Source organism: Solenopsis invicta, chromosome 2, assembly GCF_016802725.1.
Source record: "Solenopsis invicta isolate M01_SB chromosome 2, UNIL_Sinv_3.0, whole genome shotgun sequence".
In the NCBI taxonomy this organism is placed as follows: domain Eukaryota; kingdom Metazoa; phylum Arthropoda; class Insecta; order Hymenoptera; family Formicidae; genus Solenopsis; species Solenopsis invicta.
In genome coordinates this window covers 9,140,324-9,160,857 of record NC_052665.1, presented here as the reverse complement: position 1 = coordinate 9,160,857, position 20,534 = coordinate 9,140,324, and the positions used below count along the sequence as shown (strand labels likewise).

Below are 20,534 nucleotides of genomic sequence, written 5' to 3'. Positions count from 1 at the left end.
TGTCGGAAGCAGGTAATAAATTTCAACGAAATAATTGCTTCCCGATCGTTTGTACCGTCGAAGATGGAGGAGAACGAGAGTTCAACATTCGGTCGAATCTCTCGCTCCGAGGCGGAAATTGTGTCGCCACGGCCTACGGCGTGAACGTACATACGACAAAGGTATCCTCGACGCGACGCGGTGCGCGATTGAATTTCAATATGCAGAAGTTGTTAAGCAATGGAAGGCTTCCACAGGCTTGACGCTCGATTGTCTTTCCAGTTTCCATTGTTCGCTGGTGAAGCGCACAGGAAAAATCGTAATAAAGGCTTCCCCTTCTCGGATTCCTACGCGAATGCACCGATCGAAGGATCCTCATGAGCAGATCCTCGTTCGCCTGACTGTCGATCACGAAGATAAAAGTGAGGCGCACGCGACAAGAAACGGAGTACACGATCACCAATTTATTATATTAATTCCTACGGTATCATGCTCAAAACGGTGCCTCATCTCTACACACTTGGAAAAATTATGTTAAAGTTGACATAAATCATATGTCCCAAACGGTCCACTCAAAATTTTGTGTTAATTCAACATAATCGGGATATGTTAAATGATAACATTAATACTGCGTTAATATTTCAACAACAAAAAAAAGAAATGAAGGGAGTCTCGGTACTGTCTCGGTAAATACCGGTTTCAACGACGGGTCGGAAGAAATATTCCCCGTAAATCATTTATAGATGCTCAAGGTAGGACACTTGGCGGTTAACACAGAAAAAGGAAACACCCGCTTGGTCTAGTCACTGCCATGTACGTACGAAAAGATTTCGTTGCCTTATTAAGGGATTTCTCGTTTCGTTTCGTCTCGTCCCGTCTCGGCTCGGCTCGCGCGGTCCAGCTTCGTCAACTGGACGAAGAAGGACGGAGAGCCGGAACTTTGAAACCAGTTTATTATTCGAAACGCGCGCGCGAGGCTAAAAAGAAGCGAGGCCTCGCGAGATGTTTTCTAGCGAGTTTTATTTGAGGTCAGTTTCGTCCTACAAGAGAGAAAGATGCGACGCGCATCGGCTCGCTATCGTTTCCGCCGACCCGATCTCCCCGCCATTGTGTTATTTGCCCGGAGAAATTGCCGGTCTCCATCCATAAACGCGGAATCGCTAGCTCGGAATCGATCTCGCCCGTCCAGAGTCGCTTAAAATGATGAAACAGCACCGTATAAATAAGTTTATAGGCCGAGCAAATATCGGCACCGTGGCCGCGTTTCGAAGTCTTTCTCCCGCGCGAAGCTGTCTCTTTCACGTCTTGCTTTTGCGAAGCTTTTGTTCCGATTCACGCCAAGAATTGGCGCATCCGTATCGGTTTTTCATGAATAAATCACATTACTGTTTATCTGCGGATGAAAACGTGAATTTCGGTCGGGAGAGTTTGCACAGTGCCGCGGTTGACGTTCATTGGAACGTAATCCATCTGCGATTGAATCGCGCGTATTGTTTGTTTCATAAATGTGCATATCGCAATTAATACATCTGTATAGTTATATCTCAATAAGCGTACTTTATTAATCCATCGTCACGTTTGAAAAGGATGATCGTTGCTTGTCGCATTGTTCGACGCTCATTCACGTATTCCGCGTACCTATATACGTGATAATAGTTTGCTCTTCTAACACACTTTATTTAAATCCTTTCGTTGACTCTCCATGCTTCTGATTTATAATAGTCTTTCCGATATTATATCTAGATAATGACTCTTATCGCTCTTGTCGCTACTGCGACAAATACGCTTTCCACATACAAATATCTTGAGCATAATTCGACACAGGAGATACCGAAGCAGATAAAACGGTTTCTTAGAAATCCATCTTCCGCCGAAGCGCAATACAGCGATAATCCTCTAAAGAAGCGTTACGCAACAACGGATAGCGCATCACCTACACGCACGCGGCGACGCGTCGCCGTCGTTTCTTACGAATTTGAAGATCTCGCGGGAGTGTGCGCAATTGCGAGCCGCCCCGCACTCTCGTTTCACGAGTCATTGATTATTAGAAGCTTCCCGACGTCACGTTAATGTTGCAATCAATCGCGGTCCGAGCGACCGTACGGCCGCGTAATCTCCATCAGTAATCCCGGGGAGAGAAATCCGCCGATCGCATCCGACGCACCAACTTGCGCTCTTATCGTCGACTCCGTTACGTAATTATGAAATTTACCTGGAATACATCCACGCGCGCGCGCGAATTACCGGTGAAAATACCGGTTGCTCGTGCTCCTTTTGCCGTTCGGAAAGGAAGTGATCGGCCATGTGTAACTCTTACGCAATCCCGGCCGGGATGTGCGGCACGCTGCGGCACGCATTGCGTAGGTGCGTAGGTGCGTCTATAACTTTCGATCGCGACGACCGAAGCGAGTCCGCGACGACAACTTACACGGCCGAGTCTATGGGGTCGGTTTGGCAAGTGTGTCAATGATAGCGCTGAAAGATATCATTGGGCATCCTTCTGGGCACGCGCTTCTAGGTCGGAACCGCGCGTGTCCGAAGCGAAAGAGAGAAATTGTAGACAAAGAGAGAAAGAGGAAAGCGCGGAATGATATCGTTCGCTTTCGCTGATTCGATCGGCGGCCTTTGCAGTCTCGCGCTATGCGCATTCCGAACTGACGTAAAACGGTTCGAGGAACTGATTAACAATTTAATTACATCTTCTCTGGCGATTTAAACTGAGGTAAATTGGGCGGATAAAAGCAACAAGTATGTACGGATATTTGAGATCAAAGAGAATGTTTCCAGGAATTCGCATATCTGACCTTTTTAACGAGAGGATGTGTCGTGCGGGATATTTTTCTTTCTTTTTTTTTCATCTTTATTTTAGCAGAACCGGCAACGGTAGACGATGCTTAATAAATCCTACGGGTAATCGGTAATTGCACCGGGGAGGTCGGTGCATTATAGCCGCATTAGAAATAACGCATGACGGATCTCGTTAATTAAAATACCAACGGTAAATCTAAAGCTCGCTCGAGCACATCCGACTTTAGTTTGATCATAAACACGAGAGCTCTTTAACTCTCAATGAGATTCTCAATTTTTCCGTTCGCAGGCCGGAGTGAATGTGAGCGATAAATGTAAAATATATCGCTATTTCAGATCTTTTCAGCTTCTTTATTCGAAAGACGAAATTTATTGCAAACATTATTGCGACAGGGGAATTTATTTGCGTGAATACTTTCTCTTAAACACTCGCTGGTGTGCATTTATAACTACAACTTTAATTCGGGATACTTCTAAATATATTTACAGGACATTGAACGCAGAATTTACTTTGGCAATTTGAGTAGACTGATCGAGTATACTTGGGGCTCCAAATTTTAGAACGCGCAAATAATACACGGCGGCTCGCGCACCTTGGTTTTATAATTGTCCGCCAGCACCCCGACCAAGTGTGAGATTTGCGAATAATAAATCAGCGCAGGTCGCGATGTGGTGTCGCGCCAAATCTCGGTTACGAGTCGCATCTGTCCGAATAATCGTTCACAGCGAATTCTCGGCGAGAATTCACGTATATTTTGGATTCCATTAATAGCTACACGCCAAAATAAGACGTTAACGCACGGATTAGCTGCAGTGATTTATCACGCTTACTGGCAGGCGGTTTCACTTTCCCGCTTTACAAGAGATCGCACGCATCTCTGTAACAAAAACACTTTCTAGTTTACGACGGAAAAGTAACTGAAACAGTTACCTGCACGCAGCTCACCTCGGTAACGGGGAACATGGAGTAAATCTTTATCCAGTATAAAATATAGACTTAACTTTGATTTTAATATTGATGACATTTCACAGAATATCTTACTTTTCTTCAATTGTAGATGAACTTACGTTAATTCGCGCACTGAGAGAAATAGTTACCAAACGTTTAGTTAAATAGTGATCAAATGAATTTTATAATTACTGGTACGAAAAATTTGCATTTAACGAAACAATTGGCTATAAGTTGTATGAAAACAATTGTTTGGCTAAGCCTACAGATTGTTTGGTCAAAACAACTACATATTTAATAATTATAACTATAAAGCAATAAATGATCGACGGCCAAAGCGAGCTAAATTGGTTTTAAAATTACAATAATTTATTCTAGTATTGAAAAACATACTGTTAACGGGACGTTTCGACGTTTTCTCACTTGGTTTTCATCAGCCGTCTATAAAATTATAAAATTAAATGTTTAAATATTTTCTACATACTGTATCACTCGTGATTGTTCACTCGTTTAATCGCACTTGCTCTTGGTCACGCAAAATTACTATAAAATAATTACAACTATAAAATTCATTTGATCACTATTTAACTAAACGTTTGGTCTCGTCAAATATGTCTCTCAGCATATGTTGAAATTGTGTTTATATTGCGATACGCGCGATCTGATTTCTGCAAATTAAAAAAGGTAGTTACCTAAAAGAAATATTTTTAAAACTAACAGAATAAGTTAAGATATATGTCTATAAAGACATATCTCATAAAAATCAAATAAAAAGTCAATAAGAGCTGATACACGATAAAAAAATATTAAAAATAATAAAATTTTTTTTATATACATTCAATGATCTTGTGTCGACAAGTTTTGCCCTCGGCTGAGGAGTTTATTTTACGAATTCTGTTGTTCTAAATTATCTAACTGTACGAAATAACATAGAATTAGAACGCGCTTAAGGTCTGTCGCATGCATAATGACATGAATGCATATGCATAAGATTGTCTATACTAATGAGCATCCAACATAAATTAATGTGATCACATTATAATCTTAATCCCTTCGATTGCGAAATAGTGCACGGCGATCCCTCTGGTCGGGGATCAACTGTCTTGATTTCGCGTAATCAGAGTTAATTGATAATTTGCCGCTCGAGGGATTACAAATAGCCGGAGCCGTCCGTCGACCGGGAATTTCGTTTCGCACGTGGCCATCCAAAATGGTCACCGCCCGGAAGTTTTAATGAGCCGCATTCACGACAATCACGAGTGGTGCGGTTCGGTTGGCACGGTACGCGTGCGCTCCTTTATGGTAATAGAACGAAAGAGTCACTCGTGTTGCGTTTCGCCGTGCCAATTTGCCAATAAACGGCAAACACGGTACTAAACATTGGTTCGCATTCGTGCCGTTGGCCTCTCGTCCAGCAAGTGATTTTGAATCGCAAACGCCACATAGCAAGTATTTGCTGGCATATTTACTGAATTAAACAAGACACAGCTGACGCTTTTACGCGCGATTCGTGGGTGGATGAGATATGTTGATACACGTATCTAGTGGCTTCCGCGCGAGATATTCCTGTTTATCTAATCTGCCACTGTGTACACACGCAAGGTGCATCCCACTGAATCTTGCCTGGCACTAGTCGAAGAAAAAGATTCTTATCGCTCGTATTCGTCAGATTCGATCTGCCGGGGCTTCTCTCGAGCAACAACGAGCAAAAAACCTGAAAAATCCCCGCTGCACTTGGGGGGGGGGGGGAGCAACTAATTGCTAATGTCGAACACGCGGTGAAAATGCGCTGTGCCGTTTGTATCCGCGTCCATTTAAGTCGCTCTCAAGGCGCTCTTACGTCGTAACGGAGCACCGATCTGGCTCCGCTCCGCTCCGCTCCGGGGATCGGCGCGGGTTAATGAGCTCCCCCTGTGCGTACTACACCATGGCCGAATGACGTTTCCACTCGGCGTGTCGTGCTTCCGAGATACCGATACGCCCACGTGCCACCGCCACCAGTATCCCACGTATCCGACGAGTACGGACGCGTGGGTACTCGGCCGCGGCTGCGGTGGGCACCACGTAATCGCGCATGCAGCGGCGAACAGCTGCAGCATCGCGTTGGCGCACGCGGCATTAGAAAGGCGGTCGCGGCTGAGAGATGTCACAAGGCAAACCGCATGACATAACCACGGGTGTACAACGAGGAATTATTGTGCATGTGCCTATCCGCGCGATCGGTATAGGTATCTGCAATACGGTTTACTGGCCGGCGGCGGCTGAAACCGAGCGTGCTCGAGCGTCCTTGAGAGAATTTCTCCCCCCCGCTGTACTCCTCGGTACCCTCGTACCGCGCTCTCCTGAAAACCGCGAGGCTTTTCGCGATTTATTTTCGACCGCGGAAACGACGTTCCGTACGAGTTTGTCGCCTTTCTCATCTCCGGCAGATTTTCGAGTACCGAGGGTCAATACGAGCTTGGCTCGTGACGGATGCGTTACGCGAATCTTGGCTGCGCGATTCCGTGCGTTAAGAATGTTTTGGCTATACAATACGAGCTAAAAGTTGTCGACATTTTTAAAAGGTTTCTCTAGATTTATTCTTTTTTTTCCTAATCCGTAACAAAAAATTTTGGCCTTGAAACTAGCTGCAAAGAAAACAATAAAAAATTTAATTTATATGATCTCCGCAGCGAAAATTATTATATTTTGCTGCAGTTTTAAATAAATAACTTAAACAGGTAAGTGGATCTAGGTGAATTTTTTTGCATGAATATTTGTTAGAGTTTTATCAATATATATAAAAATTTTAATTTAATTGGTAATACTACTTTGCAAATAAATATTGCAAAACACGATTTTACGTAAGAATAAAAAGTAAACAAAAAATTAAATAACTTTTAAATATATATGAATTCAGTAAGTGAATTGTGATCAAATTTTACATAGATACTCGTAACATAATACTAAAATTCTAAAATTTTTATATTTTTGATAATGTTTTGAGATATGACATTGTACATCCTTAAGCATGCTTCGACCTGCCGCGTTGGGGTCTTCGCTCGACTGCGAATAGCCTCCTTTGGTCGAAAGAGAGAGAAAGAAAGAGGAGTGCGAGAAGCTGTGATCGATCGTACAGTATAGTGCATTAATTCGCGTGTTTTCTCACGAACAAAAATGCTAGTGCACAGTAGTGTCACTACTGACAGGCAATAGTATCACTGTTGAACCAGTACTGCGCTACTAATAGTGCTAGTAGTGCAATTAGTAATGTTCAACAGAGCGACAGGGCCACGCGAATTAATGTCCTGCACTGTACACGTCGAAAAAGAAAGAGGGGGAGAGAGAGAGAGAGAGAGAATGGGACGAGGTAAGATTACAATTTATACGGGATGCCACCAGACCGCACGGTTATTCACTCGCAACTTTTTATTTACGCCTCCCACCCTCTCTCGCCCCGCGTGAAACTCATCCGCGTATCGCCGGTCCGCCGAGTCGCGCAACGAGCGATAATAATTTTTCATTACACCAGGTCAGACGAGAGAGCCGCGGCCACCGAGAGGCTCCATTCATTCGCAGTTCCGTATTTTAATTGGGAACCGGGGATTTCACCGCGCACGAAATTAACGAGGCAGAGATCACGAGGCCGTTGCTGTATGTAGACGTCGCGCTACATCGTGAAAATCGGTGCGATCGGTCCGCGTTACGATTGAATCGTTTCGGTTAACGAGACTCTTTCGCCAATGGCTGAATGCGATTGCGTAGACGCGAAGTAATGTAGAACTAGTGAAGGCAACAAGGACGCATGGGAGCACTTGTAAACCGTCTGACGACCCTTTAATAGGAATTTATGCCCAACACTCGGGCTGACCTTAATTGCCGGCAGGCTTGATCAATTGGCGCCGAATCGCGTCGCTCGCTTTGTCCTAGCTCGCGCCTTCGTAGGACGTACATAGATCAAACGCTTGCGCGAGGAGATCTATTTAGAGTGATGGACGTTAATTAAGATACAGCGATTCGTTAGTGCGCTCCTCGTCGTGCGTTGAAACAGGCACTTGGTATATACTTGGAATTTTTTGCGTATAGAAAATTATACGTTCGCGGTGCGACTGTACGTCGAAGGCAAACGTCATGAACGAGTCGCCGAGCGATATGCAGACCTATTGAATATTCATACGAAGTGCATTCGTTACTTCGATACTTTCTCATAACGTCACGCGTAAATACTGCTAACAGTGCTATACATCTGGAGCGAGGTGAGCGTGGTATCCACCTCGGCAAGGTGTCTGTTCTCAAGATACTTAAAGGCCGAAAATAAACGCGCTTTTTCTCTCTCTCTCTCTTTTTCTGCGAGTGAATAAATAAATTCGCCACTTTTCTCAATATTACTTTCATGTAGGATGAATGTCTGAGACAGCGGGAAAGGAAAGCGTCTTTAAATCTCGAATGAAAACATTTGTATGATTCTCTAGAATGCAGTAGATTCAAGAGGTGTTTGACCTCTGACGCCAGAAGACGCCACAAGTTGTCGCGATAATTTATCGCCTTGCCATTAAACACGTTCCGCCGACTTGTGTCAGGATTATTCCCCATAGATACGTACTTCCCGATGCCGGACACTCGGAGTTGGCAGCGATACCCGAAATCGATTGCCGGCATTCGGCCATAAATATTTAACATCGGCGGAAAGACGCGCGTGGAAATCCAACGAACGGCTGTAGAGAGGCCCCCCCGACGCGAACTAGGAACAACGGCAGGCCTGATTGTCATTCGAGGTGCATTCGCGACCGGTGTGACTGCCCTTGGCTGTTGGTACGGAAAGGCGTCGCTCCGCCGACGAAACGTTCTTTTAAACGGCTCTCTCGGCAACGAAGAAATAATTGTCCGGGTCACTTCTCGGTGTCGTTAAACTTGTTAAACGGGGGTCAACACATCGCACGATCACACGCATACACGTGCGTACGTGTAGACACGCCGATGCGCATTCGTCGTGCGTGCCACTTTCTTTAAGAGATCACACCGCAGCGCCACTTTCACGACACGAAAAAAAGCTTCGATTACCACGGAAGCGATTCGGGCAATTTTAATGCGAAAACTGAACGCGGGGGTAATTGCGGTGTGTTATTTTCCTGGCGTCGATAAAATTACGGCGGAGAAACGCATGGAACATATTTCAAGGGGGGAGGGGGCATGCTCAATGTAATATTGATAATATAATATACGGGAGATCTTTCGAAAGGTTTGCGTCAAACTTTCTTTCGTGTTCGGGGATGGACCTTCAGTAAAAATTGAGGAATATTAAGATATTTCTCAAAGTATTAAGAAAATTGCGAAGAAAATTAAATTTTTTTATATTGCATTTGAAAGTAGTAGAAAAAAAAATTGTCCGGTATTTTCAATTTAGATAAAAAATTATATCAATAAGAAGTAGACATATGCTCTAAAATGAAAATATAATTAATAATGAAATAAATCTGAATTTTTTAATCTAAGTATTTTATGATTTAAAGATAATTTATGTAAAAGTTTCATTGCGATGCAGAAATTAATTAGTTCTGTAGAATAAATGAAATTTATTCGTTTAGTTATTTTACAAAATAACTAAACAGACAATCACAATACAACTTTGTACAAATCATTTTGAATACTTAAAATGCTTATACAAAAAATGGAGATTTTTCTTAATGTAAAAATTAATTTAATTTTTACAATAAATAGAGTAAATAAATTATAAAATACAATCTTATTCACACAACTTTATATGTATATAGTTTGAGTTTTAATATTAAAAACACTCCCAAATTGTATTTACTTAACAGGAACTGTATGTCTGATACATCCTTAATTGAACGTGCTCTCTCCGCGTCCTTCTGAAAATTTTAGCGTTCAACTTTCTCAACATTTGATCAATTTCATATTACGACTGATGTTTCGCGGCGCGAATATTTAGTCTCCCTCTGTGCTCTCTTGAGAAACTCGGTGATTATAAGATATCGCCCTCGAAAATTCGAGTCATTGCACGCGTGGGCAAATAAATCTGCGAGTTGCGGGCTTGAGTTTTGTTCAAATGTCTTCGTGGCGTTTCAGCAGGCTGATGTATATAAAGGGAAATCCTTTCGTTTGTTCCAGAAATTGCCGTCTTTCTTCAACAGCAAGCCGACGCGAGTGGACAAGACGGACAACAACAATGCAAACAATTCTAACAGCACGAGCAACAATATTCACAATATGCCGCTGCATGAACCCATCAGCGCTACTTCCCCCGAAGTATACGGTACGTGAGAACTCTATGATCACGGGAAAATCGCGATACCTTATGCGGCGCGAGTATGGGGAAACGTGTGCCAGTCGTGCCGCGCTATCATTTAATGCACCGTCGGCCGAATTGCGTATTTAATACGCCGCGGATACGCGTTTACAGTACACGGAACGCGCTGTTACGCCGATGCGAATTGCAAGCAATACGAGATTACGGCATAAATATAAGAGATATTCATACTCCTCGGATAGGCGGTTCTCGGTTTGTACTACGTGAATGAATAAGTACAGTTCTACGCGGTTTAAACTAAGCGCTTTCTGTAGCTGAAATTAATCAAGGGAAACGCGTGGGATTTATGTACCGTTGCAAAGACGTTCCGCTGCTGTAGCGAAAAAAAAAACAAGAGTTTACGAGCCGTCGGGGTTTTACGTAACTCTCGCGGACTCCCTGAAGTACGCAGCCGGCCTCATGTGTGTTTTTTTTTCTTCGCGGAAAAAATAGCCGGGAGACTGCCCATGACACCCCAGGAGGCGGTGAAGTACTACGGCTCCAGACTGACGGAATTCGAGCGCGCCGAGATCGAGAAGTACTCGGAGATCTGGTACCTAGGCCTCTCGGCCCACAAAATCCACGGCGAGGAGGTGTCCTCGCAGAACGGCGGTTACGACGACGAAAACGGCAGTTACAACAAGGTCCTGCACGATCATATCTCCTACAGGTGAGTAGTCAGCCCGTCCTCCTTCGCTAATCCTCGCCGCGACTTTCCCTCTTCTCTCCAATTGTTCCCGCCGCTCGACCGTTTGTTTCACCGAGCGCACTAGCTACTGGCCCAGGAGATCTCATGGCCGGCAATGGAATCTCACCATTGCGCGCACTTGCATTCCGTGCGTCGTTACTCTCGAGAGGAGAAATTGCGGTTGATAGCCGCGCGTACAGTTGTGTTTAAACGCGCGCGGTAAACTGCGATAAATCGCGAAGCGGTAATTACGAGCGGCGCTCTCCTTCTTTTCGCCTTTCCTGCACAGTTCCCGTTGCCCGTGTGTCGTTCTCTCGCGCGTGCGTAAATCATTTGAAACTTGCGTGCACGCAGATACGAGATCCTGGAGGTGATCGGCAAGGGAAGCTTCGGCCAAGTGATCCGAGCGCTGGATCACAAAACGGGACAGCACATCGCCATCAAGATAATCAGGTACGCGGAAAAACGGTACACTCATCTCGTAATGACTCAGATCGCTGCGATCTGTGAAAAAAACTCACCGCATCCGCAATGAATAATGTCCATTTTTCCGGACGCGTCCGCTTTCCGAGCGTACCGCGTCGTTTCTTTATTTAAACACGGCTTTCACCGTCCTTGCAGAAACAAGAAGAGATTCCACCATCAGGCTCTTATCGAAGTGAGAATCTTGGAGCATCTCAGAAAGAAGGATTTGGAGGCGAACTCGCAGCACAATGTGATACACATGCTAGAATATTTTTACTTCAGGAATCACCTTTGCATCAGTTTCGAATTAATGAGGTGAGCGATCGCGAGCGACGTAGACAGAGTGACGGAGAGATTCTCTGCCCGCGAAATTTTATTAAACGAACAAACGAAATTGTCTTTACAGTCTGAACCTGTACGAGCTAATCAAAAAGAACAATTATCAAGGATTCAGCCTAAGCCTAATCCGTCGTTTCGCCAACTCGCTAATTAGTTGCCTGAGATTGCTCTACCGAGAGAACATCATTCACTGTGACTTGAAACCGGTGGGTAACACCAAGAGAGGCGCTCGCACAGAGCCATGTTTATTCTTGTTAATCCCATCGAGTGCCGTAATCTCATATGCATTGTCATCGTTGCAGGAAAACGTGCTGCTGAAACAACGGGGAAGCAGCTCGATCAAAGTCATCGATTTCGGCTCGTCGTGTTACAGTCACCAGCGCGTTTACACGTACATACAGTCGAGGTTCTACAGGAGTCCGGAAGTGATTCTCGGTCTTCCCTACGGCACGCCGATCGATATGTGGAGCCTGGGCTGTATCTTGGCCGAGCTGTATACGGGGTATCCGCTGTTTCCAGGCGAGGACGAGATAGAACAGCTCGCCTGCATTATGGAGGTTCTCGGTCTGCCACCGGAGCACATTATCAATCATGCCACTCGTCGTAGGCTCTTCTTCGGTAAGCTATTAATATCCGCGAGTACTGGAAACTCTTGAGGCAAAAGTGTCCCCGCTAAAAGATAAAAGTGGGGTGTGCGCCGCGCGCCATGGTATTCATAGAACCGGGTTTAAAATAATTACAGATCAGAAGGGAAGCCCGCGATGCGTGACAAACAGCAAGGGCAAGAAGAGATGGGCAGGTAGCAAGAACCTCTCAATGGCGCTTCGGTGTACCGACATGCTCTTCGTAAACTTCGTTAGCAGATGCCTCGAGTAAGCTCTTTACAATATACACAGTAGTCCCCGTATTTATTATTCGAAAATTCTATTATACAGTCAACAAAATTGATTTTGCTAGTACATATTTAAAAATCTAAAACTCCAAGTTGATAAATCATTTTATGGAAAGATTTTTTTATCCCGAATCTTTAAATTCCCTATTTGCGAACATAATACTAAATGATTTGTGATGTACTATCAGATGGGATCCAAAGAAGCGTATGACCCCCGACGAGGCGATGCGCCACGAGTGGCTGACTTCGTCGTCGTCTTCGCACGTGAGCTCCTCCTCGTCGGCGATAACCTCGTCGACGGTGAACGCGAGCGCGAATACGACGACAACGAGCATCGAGACGCCGCGGGAATCCGCGCACGCTCCGCAGACGGTGAGCGTGACTGTGAACGCGCCGCGGCAACGAGCGACAACGATGGAGGATCCGCCGTACACGATGTACCGGCTGTACAAGAGTCGCAAGTTCGTCCAGAAGGTCTCCACGGGCACCGACGTCACCGACAACGGCGGCAGCGGCGGCGGCGGCCTGATGGTAAAGAGCAAGTTGAACGGCAGCGCGAGCAGTCACGCCCTGGCGAGCAGCACGCAGACAGCGACGTCGAGACACGCGTCGACCGGCGACATCGTTGCGAGCCTAGATCCGAATCTCGACGACTCAGGCACGTTCCTGCCGCCGATATTGTGAAGTCGGGTTTGCGCCAGCCACTTCTAAACGCGCTATACTCGCGTACCGACGCGATAACCAGGCTCGCCCTTTGCACTGCCGCGGGAAAACGCGTAGATGTGTATGTCACTTGACGTACGTGAGGAGCGGGTGCAACTGAGTAGAAAGCGCGTGTAGAACTGGCTGGCCGGTCCGACGTTTCTCGATGCCAAACGGCTAGTTAAACGCAGAGTCGCTAGTCTCGGCATGTATCGAGCTATGAGGCCAAAATGACGATCTGACGACGAGAGAAGAGCGCGCGGGCGTGACGACGGCAATATAGCGATCGCGTGATCGATTCGCGCGCTCCCAGGAACTCTGGCGATCCAATGTCACTCAGGTAATCGTAACGAACTCGCGCACGCGCGCATTATCGTAGTTATTCGCGAAAAACTTGTAGACCTACTGTCTACGATGAGAATACCAGCAATCATTAGCGTATACCAATCACGTTTCGACATGGACCATAGTACTTATCTGGTTCGAATGTTTTCTCGCGCCTGTTACGAAGCGCACGATGTTAAATAGGTAACGAAATCTTGGCCGTAGGTATAAAAAAAAAAAAAAATTACAATTGAAAGTTTGCATAGAATGCGTAATTTGCCTTGCTGCCGACGATTTGTCGTCGGGCTACGTTTTCAACGGTAAAAAAAAAAATCGCACGAGTGAATGCAATCGGAAAGTATTCGATATAGTAGCACATCATACTTTAGATAACTACGCGAGTGCAAGCGGCGCGATACGATGCATGTATCGTGGCAAACGTTGTACGATAGAAAGAAGCGAGGAGCTCGAGGCAAAGCACATGGTCAAACAACGATTCGCCCGACATTGCGGCATAACGTCAGGGATTACCATCGAATTACGGTCGCGCCGTAAAGACCTGAGTCGTTCGAGACCTGTGTCGCCAACACAGGGTCGCGCGATTAATAACGAAGCGTCAAGGCGAAGAGTAACTAATACGTGAAGCGTGCCCCAGTTTAACGAGGCCTGAGTAGTCTTATTGTGATATTAAACTACCACTGTCTTACTTAGATCTCTCTGATATTAAGAAGTAACGATCGCTAATATAATAATTTCAATTTACTATTAATATTAATCATTATTTTCTTATTATCTGTAATAATCGCTATATCGCTACTATTACCGCAAAGATATAGCGGCATACAAGTAACAAGGATTATCATCGATATAATGACAGAGTTAACACTACTTATGTACGTAGACATGTACAGATTTTAATTACGCGTTTTTGAACAAGTCCCGGAGCGGCAACTGCTGCAGCAGCATGCTAGTTTGCTTGCTACGGATACGTAAAAAAGAAAAAAAATAAAAAAAATAAAACAGCCCGATAATTTTCAGTGATTTTTCAGTGAACTTTCAGTGATTCCTCTATTACGCCGCTACACCGCGCTTCTGTTGTAATTAATCGTCTGCGCGACGTAACGCATGCTTTATTACGTCGAAATTAATTAATTAACGTTGATTAACGCCCCGTGAGATTCCTCTCCGCCTTCGCAGTACTACCTATTTACATACTGCTCGTAGCTTCCTGACATCAAATAGCGATTTATGATTTAGCGCACCTTTTCGGAATCATCATAAGCATTTCGCGATATATGCAGAGGATTTGACAAAAAAAAACAAAAACCTATTGTATAGTATTATAATGTTAGGTTAATTTTAGACTTGATAATTGTTCGATGTGCCCGTACCCATTCTAAAGTTTCGCAAGACACACGAGCCCGTAATAATAACATCATTATGATGTTAGAAACGTGAGATGCGTCACGCTCCACCGTTTGCTGCTTTCGAGCTTCCACCACGGAATGTTATCTTCCGTTTTTTTACATGCTTCTTCAATTTTTAAAGGTCCTACTATATGTACGAAACCGTCAAAGGCTCTACTAAAATTGTAAATTGTTTCATTGTCATGGATCGAAAATTGGAGCAGATACATGAATATCAATACTCGCAAATTACGATCGCATATAAGAGACTGAAATAAATCATTATTTTACATTGCTAACGAAAACATGGCGAAATTGTTCCTAATAGTTCGCTCTGCAAATCGATATGTCGCCTTTACTTTTATTACATTTTTAACGAACTCGTTTAGTTCCTCTGTGAAGCATATTGTTTGATTCGCGGAAACGTCTCACGATGATAATTGAAACGAATAATAAAAATCGGACTTGCTGTCACACAAACAGTCTCACTTTAGCCCAAGAACTTTTAGAACAATTAATATCGTACCAATAGTAGTGGTATGGCGCGACATAATCGGTGAATGGCCAATAAAACGCGAGCGGAGGTATGTTATAATATTAAGAATTACATATATAAATATATTATTCGTATGCGGCGAATCTGCCCGAACGAACGACTGACGAAGTAGCGCATATTCTATATGATACACATGATACCTGTGGCGGGTTCGTAGCAGTCGCTCTCGAGTAATCGTGTCGACGTGTAACGACGATCATCACGAAATCTCTCACGGGTAAGCATTTCGTTCGATTACTCCATCGAAAAAAAAAAGAGAGAAAAAAAACAAAAAATTTGACGACTAATGTCTACGAGGTGACGATTTCTAGGGAACGAGATATATCAAATTGTGTATAAATATGTGATTGCGTGTGCGTGTATGCGTGCGTGTCTGCGAGAAAAAGACTCGTCTCGGAGAGAAAAAGAGAGTGTGAGAAAGGGAGAGTGTGGCCGTATGATTATGTGCACACATATATCTATTATATAAATATATATATATACCATTATACACGTGAGGCGCGGAGACGCGCAAGGGCAAAACGAGTTAAGTCTAGGATACGACATAGGAAAGACAGTTAGACGAAGGGCGTTCGCGAAGAACACATACGACTCCGATCTACGGAGTGCCCGCCCGCCGCCCTCTAAAAAAGAAAAAAAAAATAAAACACTGTTCAATTGTACAGTCTTAAGTTTTTAGTTGTGTTCACTATTGTATACAGCGGGATCAAATTATAGTATCTGTGTAAATGGGACGGTTGTATAATCTGCGTGACGTGCAACACTTATACAAGACCACGTGCACACTCGGCACGCATGTGTCGCGCGTACGCCTAAAGAAACATACAAGAAGCATGTTTGTACAGCGAATGGCACACTAGTGATCGGCGTCGGTTGATTCGACTCGAACTGAATCCTTGTCTTTTGAAAGGGACATAGAAATCGCTTAGACCGCGAATGAAAGCCGATGAAGCCGGAGCTAAAACGAAAAAAATAATAATAATAATAAAGGGACAGGGCATGTGCTATTTCAATACCATCCGAGCAACAGCGAAAATATCCGTAAAAATTCATGTCCTTCAATTGAAAGTTACGCGATTTCGCACCTGATCGATTCCTCGTTCACGAATGAATAGTCATTGCCGTACGCCGCGACTTCTCCATACGGCGCGGACGAAAAAGGGAGACAGTCGCTTTTTCTAGTCCAGGATGTAACGAACGTGCTCCGAACGTACACGCACATCTCATTTGAACGCGATGGAGAGGGAAGATAAGAGATTCAGCAAAACAGAATATTCCGCGCGGCGTATATCCGTTAGGTCAGTGTGCAACTAATTAACGACTTTTAACGACGCTATCGAATTAAATTAAGTGTAACTATGCGTGCGTGACCCCTCTCCCCTTTTCGCGACGGATAACGTGTCTGATGAAGAGGACCCTGCGGGGCGTTCATCGCAAAGAGCCATAGCTGCGACGGCCGAGCCTCGTAGATCATCCTAGTAGGACAATCATAGAAATACGCGTTTTTGTGTTGGACGCGCTAATAAGTTTTCATTAGATTGATAGAGACGCGAGCGACCGTGTGACGAGGGAGTATCTCTCGTTTGAGAAGCTCGCGCTAATGCGTAAAATGATCCCGCGGAAGCGCATCGCGAAGGATCATTTAGATTATTAAACGATGGCCACGCGCGTGCGCTTCGCTCTTCTAGGCTCGCAAGGGATGGAGATCTCGGTACCCGGATCCGCGCGGAAGTAAGAAATGTCTCGAGAGCACGGGGAAGAGGTATGAGAAAGAACGATTTTGATAAAAATGTGGGAGTGAGAGAATTCACAAAGAGAGAGAGAGAGAGAGAGAGAGAGGAGTGATTTGTAATCTGGCGTTCAACTGTGGATGTCTTGTTATAATCGTGTAAGTGCGAGTTCGTCAATTTCTGCCCAGACTTAACTATAGCAAACGAGAGAATTGCTAAATAATAAATGATTATTATAATGACATTAGTACATATATGTATATACTATATACATATATCTACTGTATATGTATATATATACATGTGTGTGTACTAATACGATACTGAAGCATCATCATCTTTTGTATCATTTGTTCGTTTGTTTTTATCTTACTGCGTTTGTCTTTCATTATTAATTGCAATACCAAGATGACTCAGTTTCGACTCGGTATCTTGTGTGTAAATATATAACTAATAAAAAAATATGTACACAAATGCAACGAGAGCGCACGTCCCGTTGATGTATCTTCCTCGCATTTCCTTTATCTGAGTTTCCACATGTAGTGTTAAATTATCAAGTATCGGCGATTTAAATAGTTTATTTAAACATATTCGTATTAAATACATCATATGTGTAAGAGACAACGTAATATGCTAACCAGATCGATGAGTAAAAGGTATGTCGGTATTCAGAACCAGTGTTTATTGATAAGAGAGAAAGATAGATTTCCCTGCTAATTTTAATTAGTGAGAATAGAGTTCTGAATACAGACTACGAAGTTAGAATGTTAGAAGTGAGAACAAAGAATGATAAAAGAATAAGTAAGTAACGAACCTTTTCGAGGAGGAAAGAACAGGAGTTTTAGGGAGACAGAAGGCACAGGATGATCCAACATTATATGTACTGCTCCTTGACGATATTGGCGATATATGCATTCGTACTGAATTCATCTTCTAACGACAGGATGCTACACACTTATTCTTCTAATGAAAATATATAAGATCGATGAAGTTTATAAATAAATGTCGGAGATCGTTGCATGCACGACAATATAGATAGACTTATATGAATACCACAGCATATATGTAGTCAATAATCTCGAAGTAAGAGAGTCTCCCAACGCTCCTGTTTTGATGCTACCTTCGCCTCTCTCCCTTTTGAGTTTTTCTCTTCTCCTTTTTCTCTTCCTTTAGTTGCTTTTGCTTCTCTCTAAAATATAAGATTATGTAAAGTTTTGTATAGTTATATATGTTTCAAAGATTGTCGGGCTCCGAGTGAGAACAACGAATTTGTAAGTGACAAGTCGCGAGTTCGGATCCACACATCCCATAAATACACATTTTTAAATTTGTAACATCGTAATCTTTCGGAAGCAGGCGTTACAAAGAAACCCTTTGTTATAAGCGACAGAAGAATTAAGAAAATTGGATTTGAATTCTAGATCCTACCAACACTCGCTGCTACACCATTAATGCTCTGCTACTTTCAAAGTAATTCTGCTCGTTTTTAAATATCTAGTGACCCTACAATGACCCTAAATTTCTTACATTGTATCTAAGTGACATATAGGGGCTAACAGTCCCACCCGCTTCCAGGGAACGATTATAAATATTAATTATTGCTATTATTATTCACAATAGTATTATCAATACTTTAATCATATCTATTTACCTATCTTCTTTGTCCTTTTCCTTCTTCTTCTGGCTCTCCAGTTTGGCCTTTTCTCGCTTTTCTCGTTCTTGTTGTACAATAGTAGCAGCGTTCAAATTCTTTTCGATTCCGCAGTCCCCGCCCCCTGCCCCATCCTCTTCTCCATCTCCTTCGCTATTGTCTTCATCAGACATTTGACTGTATTGTGCTAGTATAGCCTCGCGTATTCGTCTCTCCTCCTCTGTATAGCTTCTCTGCGTCGTCGTGGGTAGACTCTGCGACTCCAGCATCTTTGCCAGTCTGACATCGACGTCTTCCGTCGGTGCGGGGGCTGCAGCCACTTCCTCAGTTGGCAACCACTCTGCCCACGCGCTTAAAATTTCCGCTACATGTTTGCCGATGTTATCCTCCTGCAACGAAAAAAAAGAAATCTTTATATATCGTAAGAGACAAATTGCGTAATCTCGCGCAAGGGTATAGAGGCAAGAACGCATATTTCTGGCACGTCTACGTGAAGCAAAAATCACAAAAATTAAGATTTCATAGAAAATTAATATACGATGTCGAGATGATCTTCATTTTTATCATAATTTTTTGATCTCTCGATCCCTGATCCGTCAGAGCTGGTCAGAGCTCTCAGCGAGCGAAAACGACAGAGGACAGTTCGACCGCGAGACGAGCCAACAGAGATATGTGTGCGTACGGGTAAGACTCGCTGGAGGAGTGCGTACGAGAGACGGAGACACGTACTTTCGGAGCACGCGGAGCTCGCTCGCGGCTATTTCTGACCCGGCTGACGATGCGTCTGCCGCGCGCGCCCTAACCTCAACGCGGCGCGCGCTCGCGCATGCCACCCACTCACCGTTATGCCCGCGAGTATGCTCTCGAGCGCCTCGGTCTTCTCGTCCTCGGGTTCGTCGCCCTCGAGGATGCTCCTGATGTACGAGCCGTAGACGCCCTCGTCCGTGTTCAGCGCTTGCAGCTTCCCGATGAGCCAGGCGTCGAAGGAGTTCGCCGCGACCGCCATCGTTCCGTCCAGCACGTTCACGCGGTTTTAATTTCGCCGGCCGCCCCTTCGCGCGCTCCGACTGCCGTGGAAGGAAGGTAGATAGGACGCAGCGATGACGCCTGATCGCCCGGAGCAGTCACATCTCACATCCTTCGACACTGGACTGGCGACTCGCCGGTGATCGAAGTTGGTCATCTCCACGACGGCGCGGGCATCGTCGTCGGGGCTCAAGCTTTATCCGCTTCTATGGCACAGATCACGGCGCACGGTAAGATATATCTTGTTCTATCTCGTGCCGATATCGCGCGTGCTGTTATTACACACGACGTCGCGAATGCCGCACCGTTTCTGGAGCGCATATCCGGAGCGTGCGCACCTTGGCGCTCACGCATCGCAACTGCGCGCGCCGCGCTGTGTGTCCGGTGTGTCGTTGCCGTATCGTAACGGCGTAGATTTTTCTCATGCCAGCTCGGCAAAAGAGAATTTTTTAATAGGTAAAGACCTTCGAATCTTAATTCACGCATGACGCAGGAAATAAACCAACGTTATCGGTGACTTTTATCAAATTCTGAGTGATCGTTTGATCGACGATCCACTTTTTGAATAATACTTATACACATCTACTTATTTCATTAACAATTTCCCAAACAGCAACATGCATGTGTCTAAGACATCTTTAAGATATTTTTTTACATGTTTTTTTAAACATTTTGACAAAGACGTTTTATCTGACTTTCTATATTTGACATCGCAAAAGAAAAATTTAAATTA

The 20,534-nt window shown here is 44.3% G+C and overlaps 2 protein-coding genes across 4 annotated transcripts in view; one reads left to right on the top strand and one right to left on the bottom strand.

The window, feature by feature from the left end:
- Positions 1 to 17,586, top strand: part of LOC105200730 — a 167,663-nt gene extending 150,077 nt beyond the window's left edge. Inside the window, exons 5-12 of one of the 2 annotated variants that reach the window (XM_039445992.1) lie at positions 9,845 to 9,989; positions 10,476 to 10,692; positions 11,065 to 11,163; positions 11,332 to 11,490; positions 11,582 to 11,720; positions 11,817 to 12,132; positions 12,257 to 12,386; positions 12,595 to 17,586. In XM_039445992.1, coding sequence (XP_039301926.1) covers positions 9,845 to 9,989; positions 10,476 to 10,692; positions 11,065 to 11,163; positions 11,332 to 11,490; positions 11,582 to 11,720; positions 11,817 to 12,132; positions 12,257 to 12,386; positions 12,595 to 13,090 — 1,701 coding nt within the window. In that variant the 3' untranslated portion in view covers positions 13,091 to 17,586. The remainder of the gene's footprint in view (positions 1 to 9,844; positions 9,990 to 10,475; positions 10,693 to 11,064; positions 11,164 to 11,331; positions 11,491 to 11,581; positions 11,721 to 11,816; positions 12,133 to 12,256; positions 12,387 to 12,594) is intronic. The other variant, XM_011168419.3, reaches the window with a different exon arrangement.
- Positions 17,587 to 17,686: 100 nt separating this feature from the next.
- Positions 17,687 to 20,157, bottom strand: LOC105200731 (coiled-coil domain-containing protein 43). 2 transcript variants are annotated; one of them, XR_850991.3, is made up of 4 exons: positions 19,617 to 20,157; positions 18,776 to 19,164; positions 18,178 to 18,313; positions 17,687 to 18,087 (listed from the first exon to the last, which is right to left on the bottom strand). XR_850991.3 is itself a non-coding variant. In XM_011168420.3 (3 exons), the coding sequence occupies exons 1-3, from the start codon at positions 19,779 to 19,781 to the stop codon at positions 18,241 to 18,243; spliced, it is 627 nt and encodes a 208-aa protein (XP_011166722.1). In that variant the 5' UTR covers positions 19,782 to 20,157; the 3' UTR covers positions 17,687 to 18,240. The 2 variants fall into 2 exon arrangements, 1 of the variants encoding a protein (XP_011166722.1); XM_011168420.3 differs by having other exon boundaries at positions 17,687 to 18,313.
- Between the last annotated feature and the right edge of the window lie 377 nt (positions 20,158 to 20,534).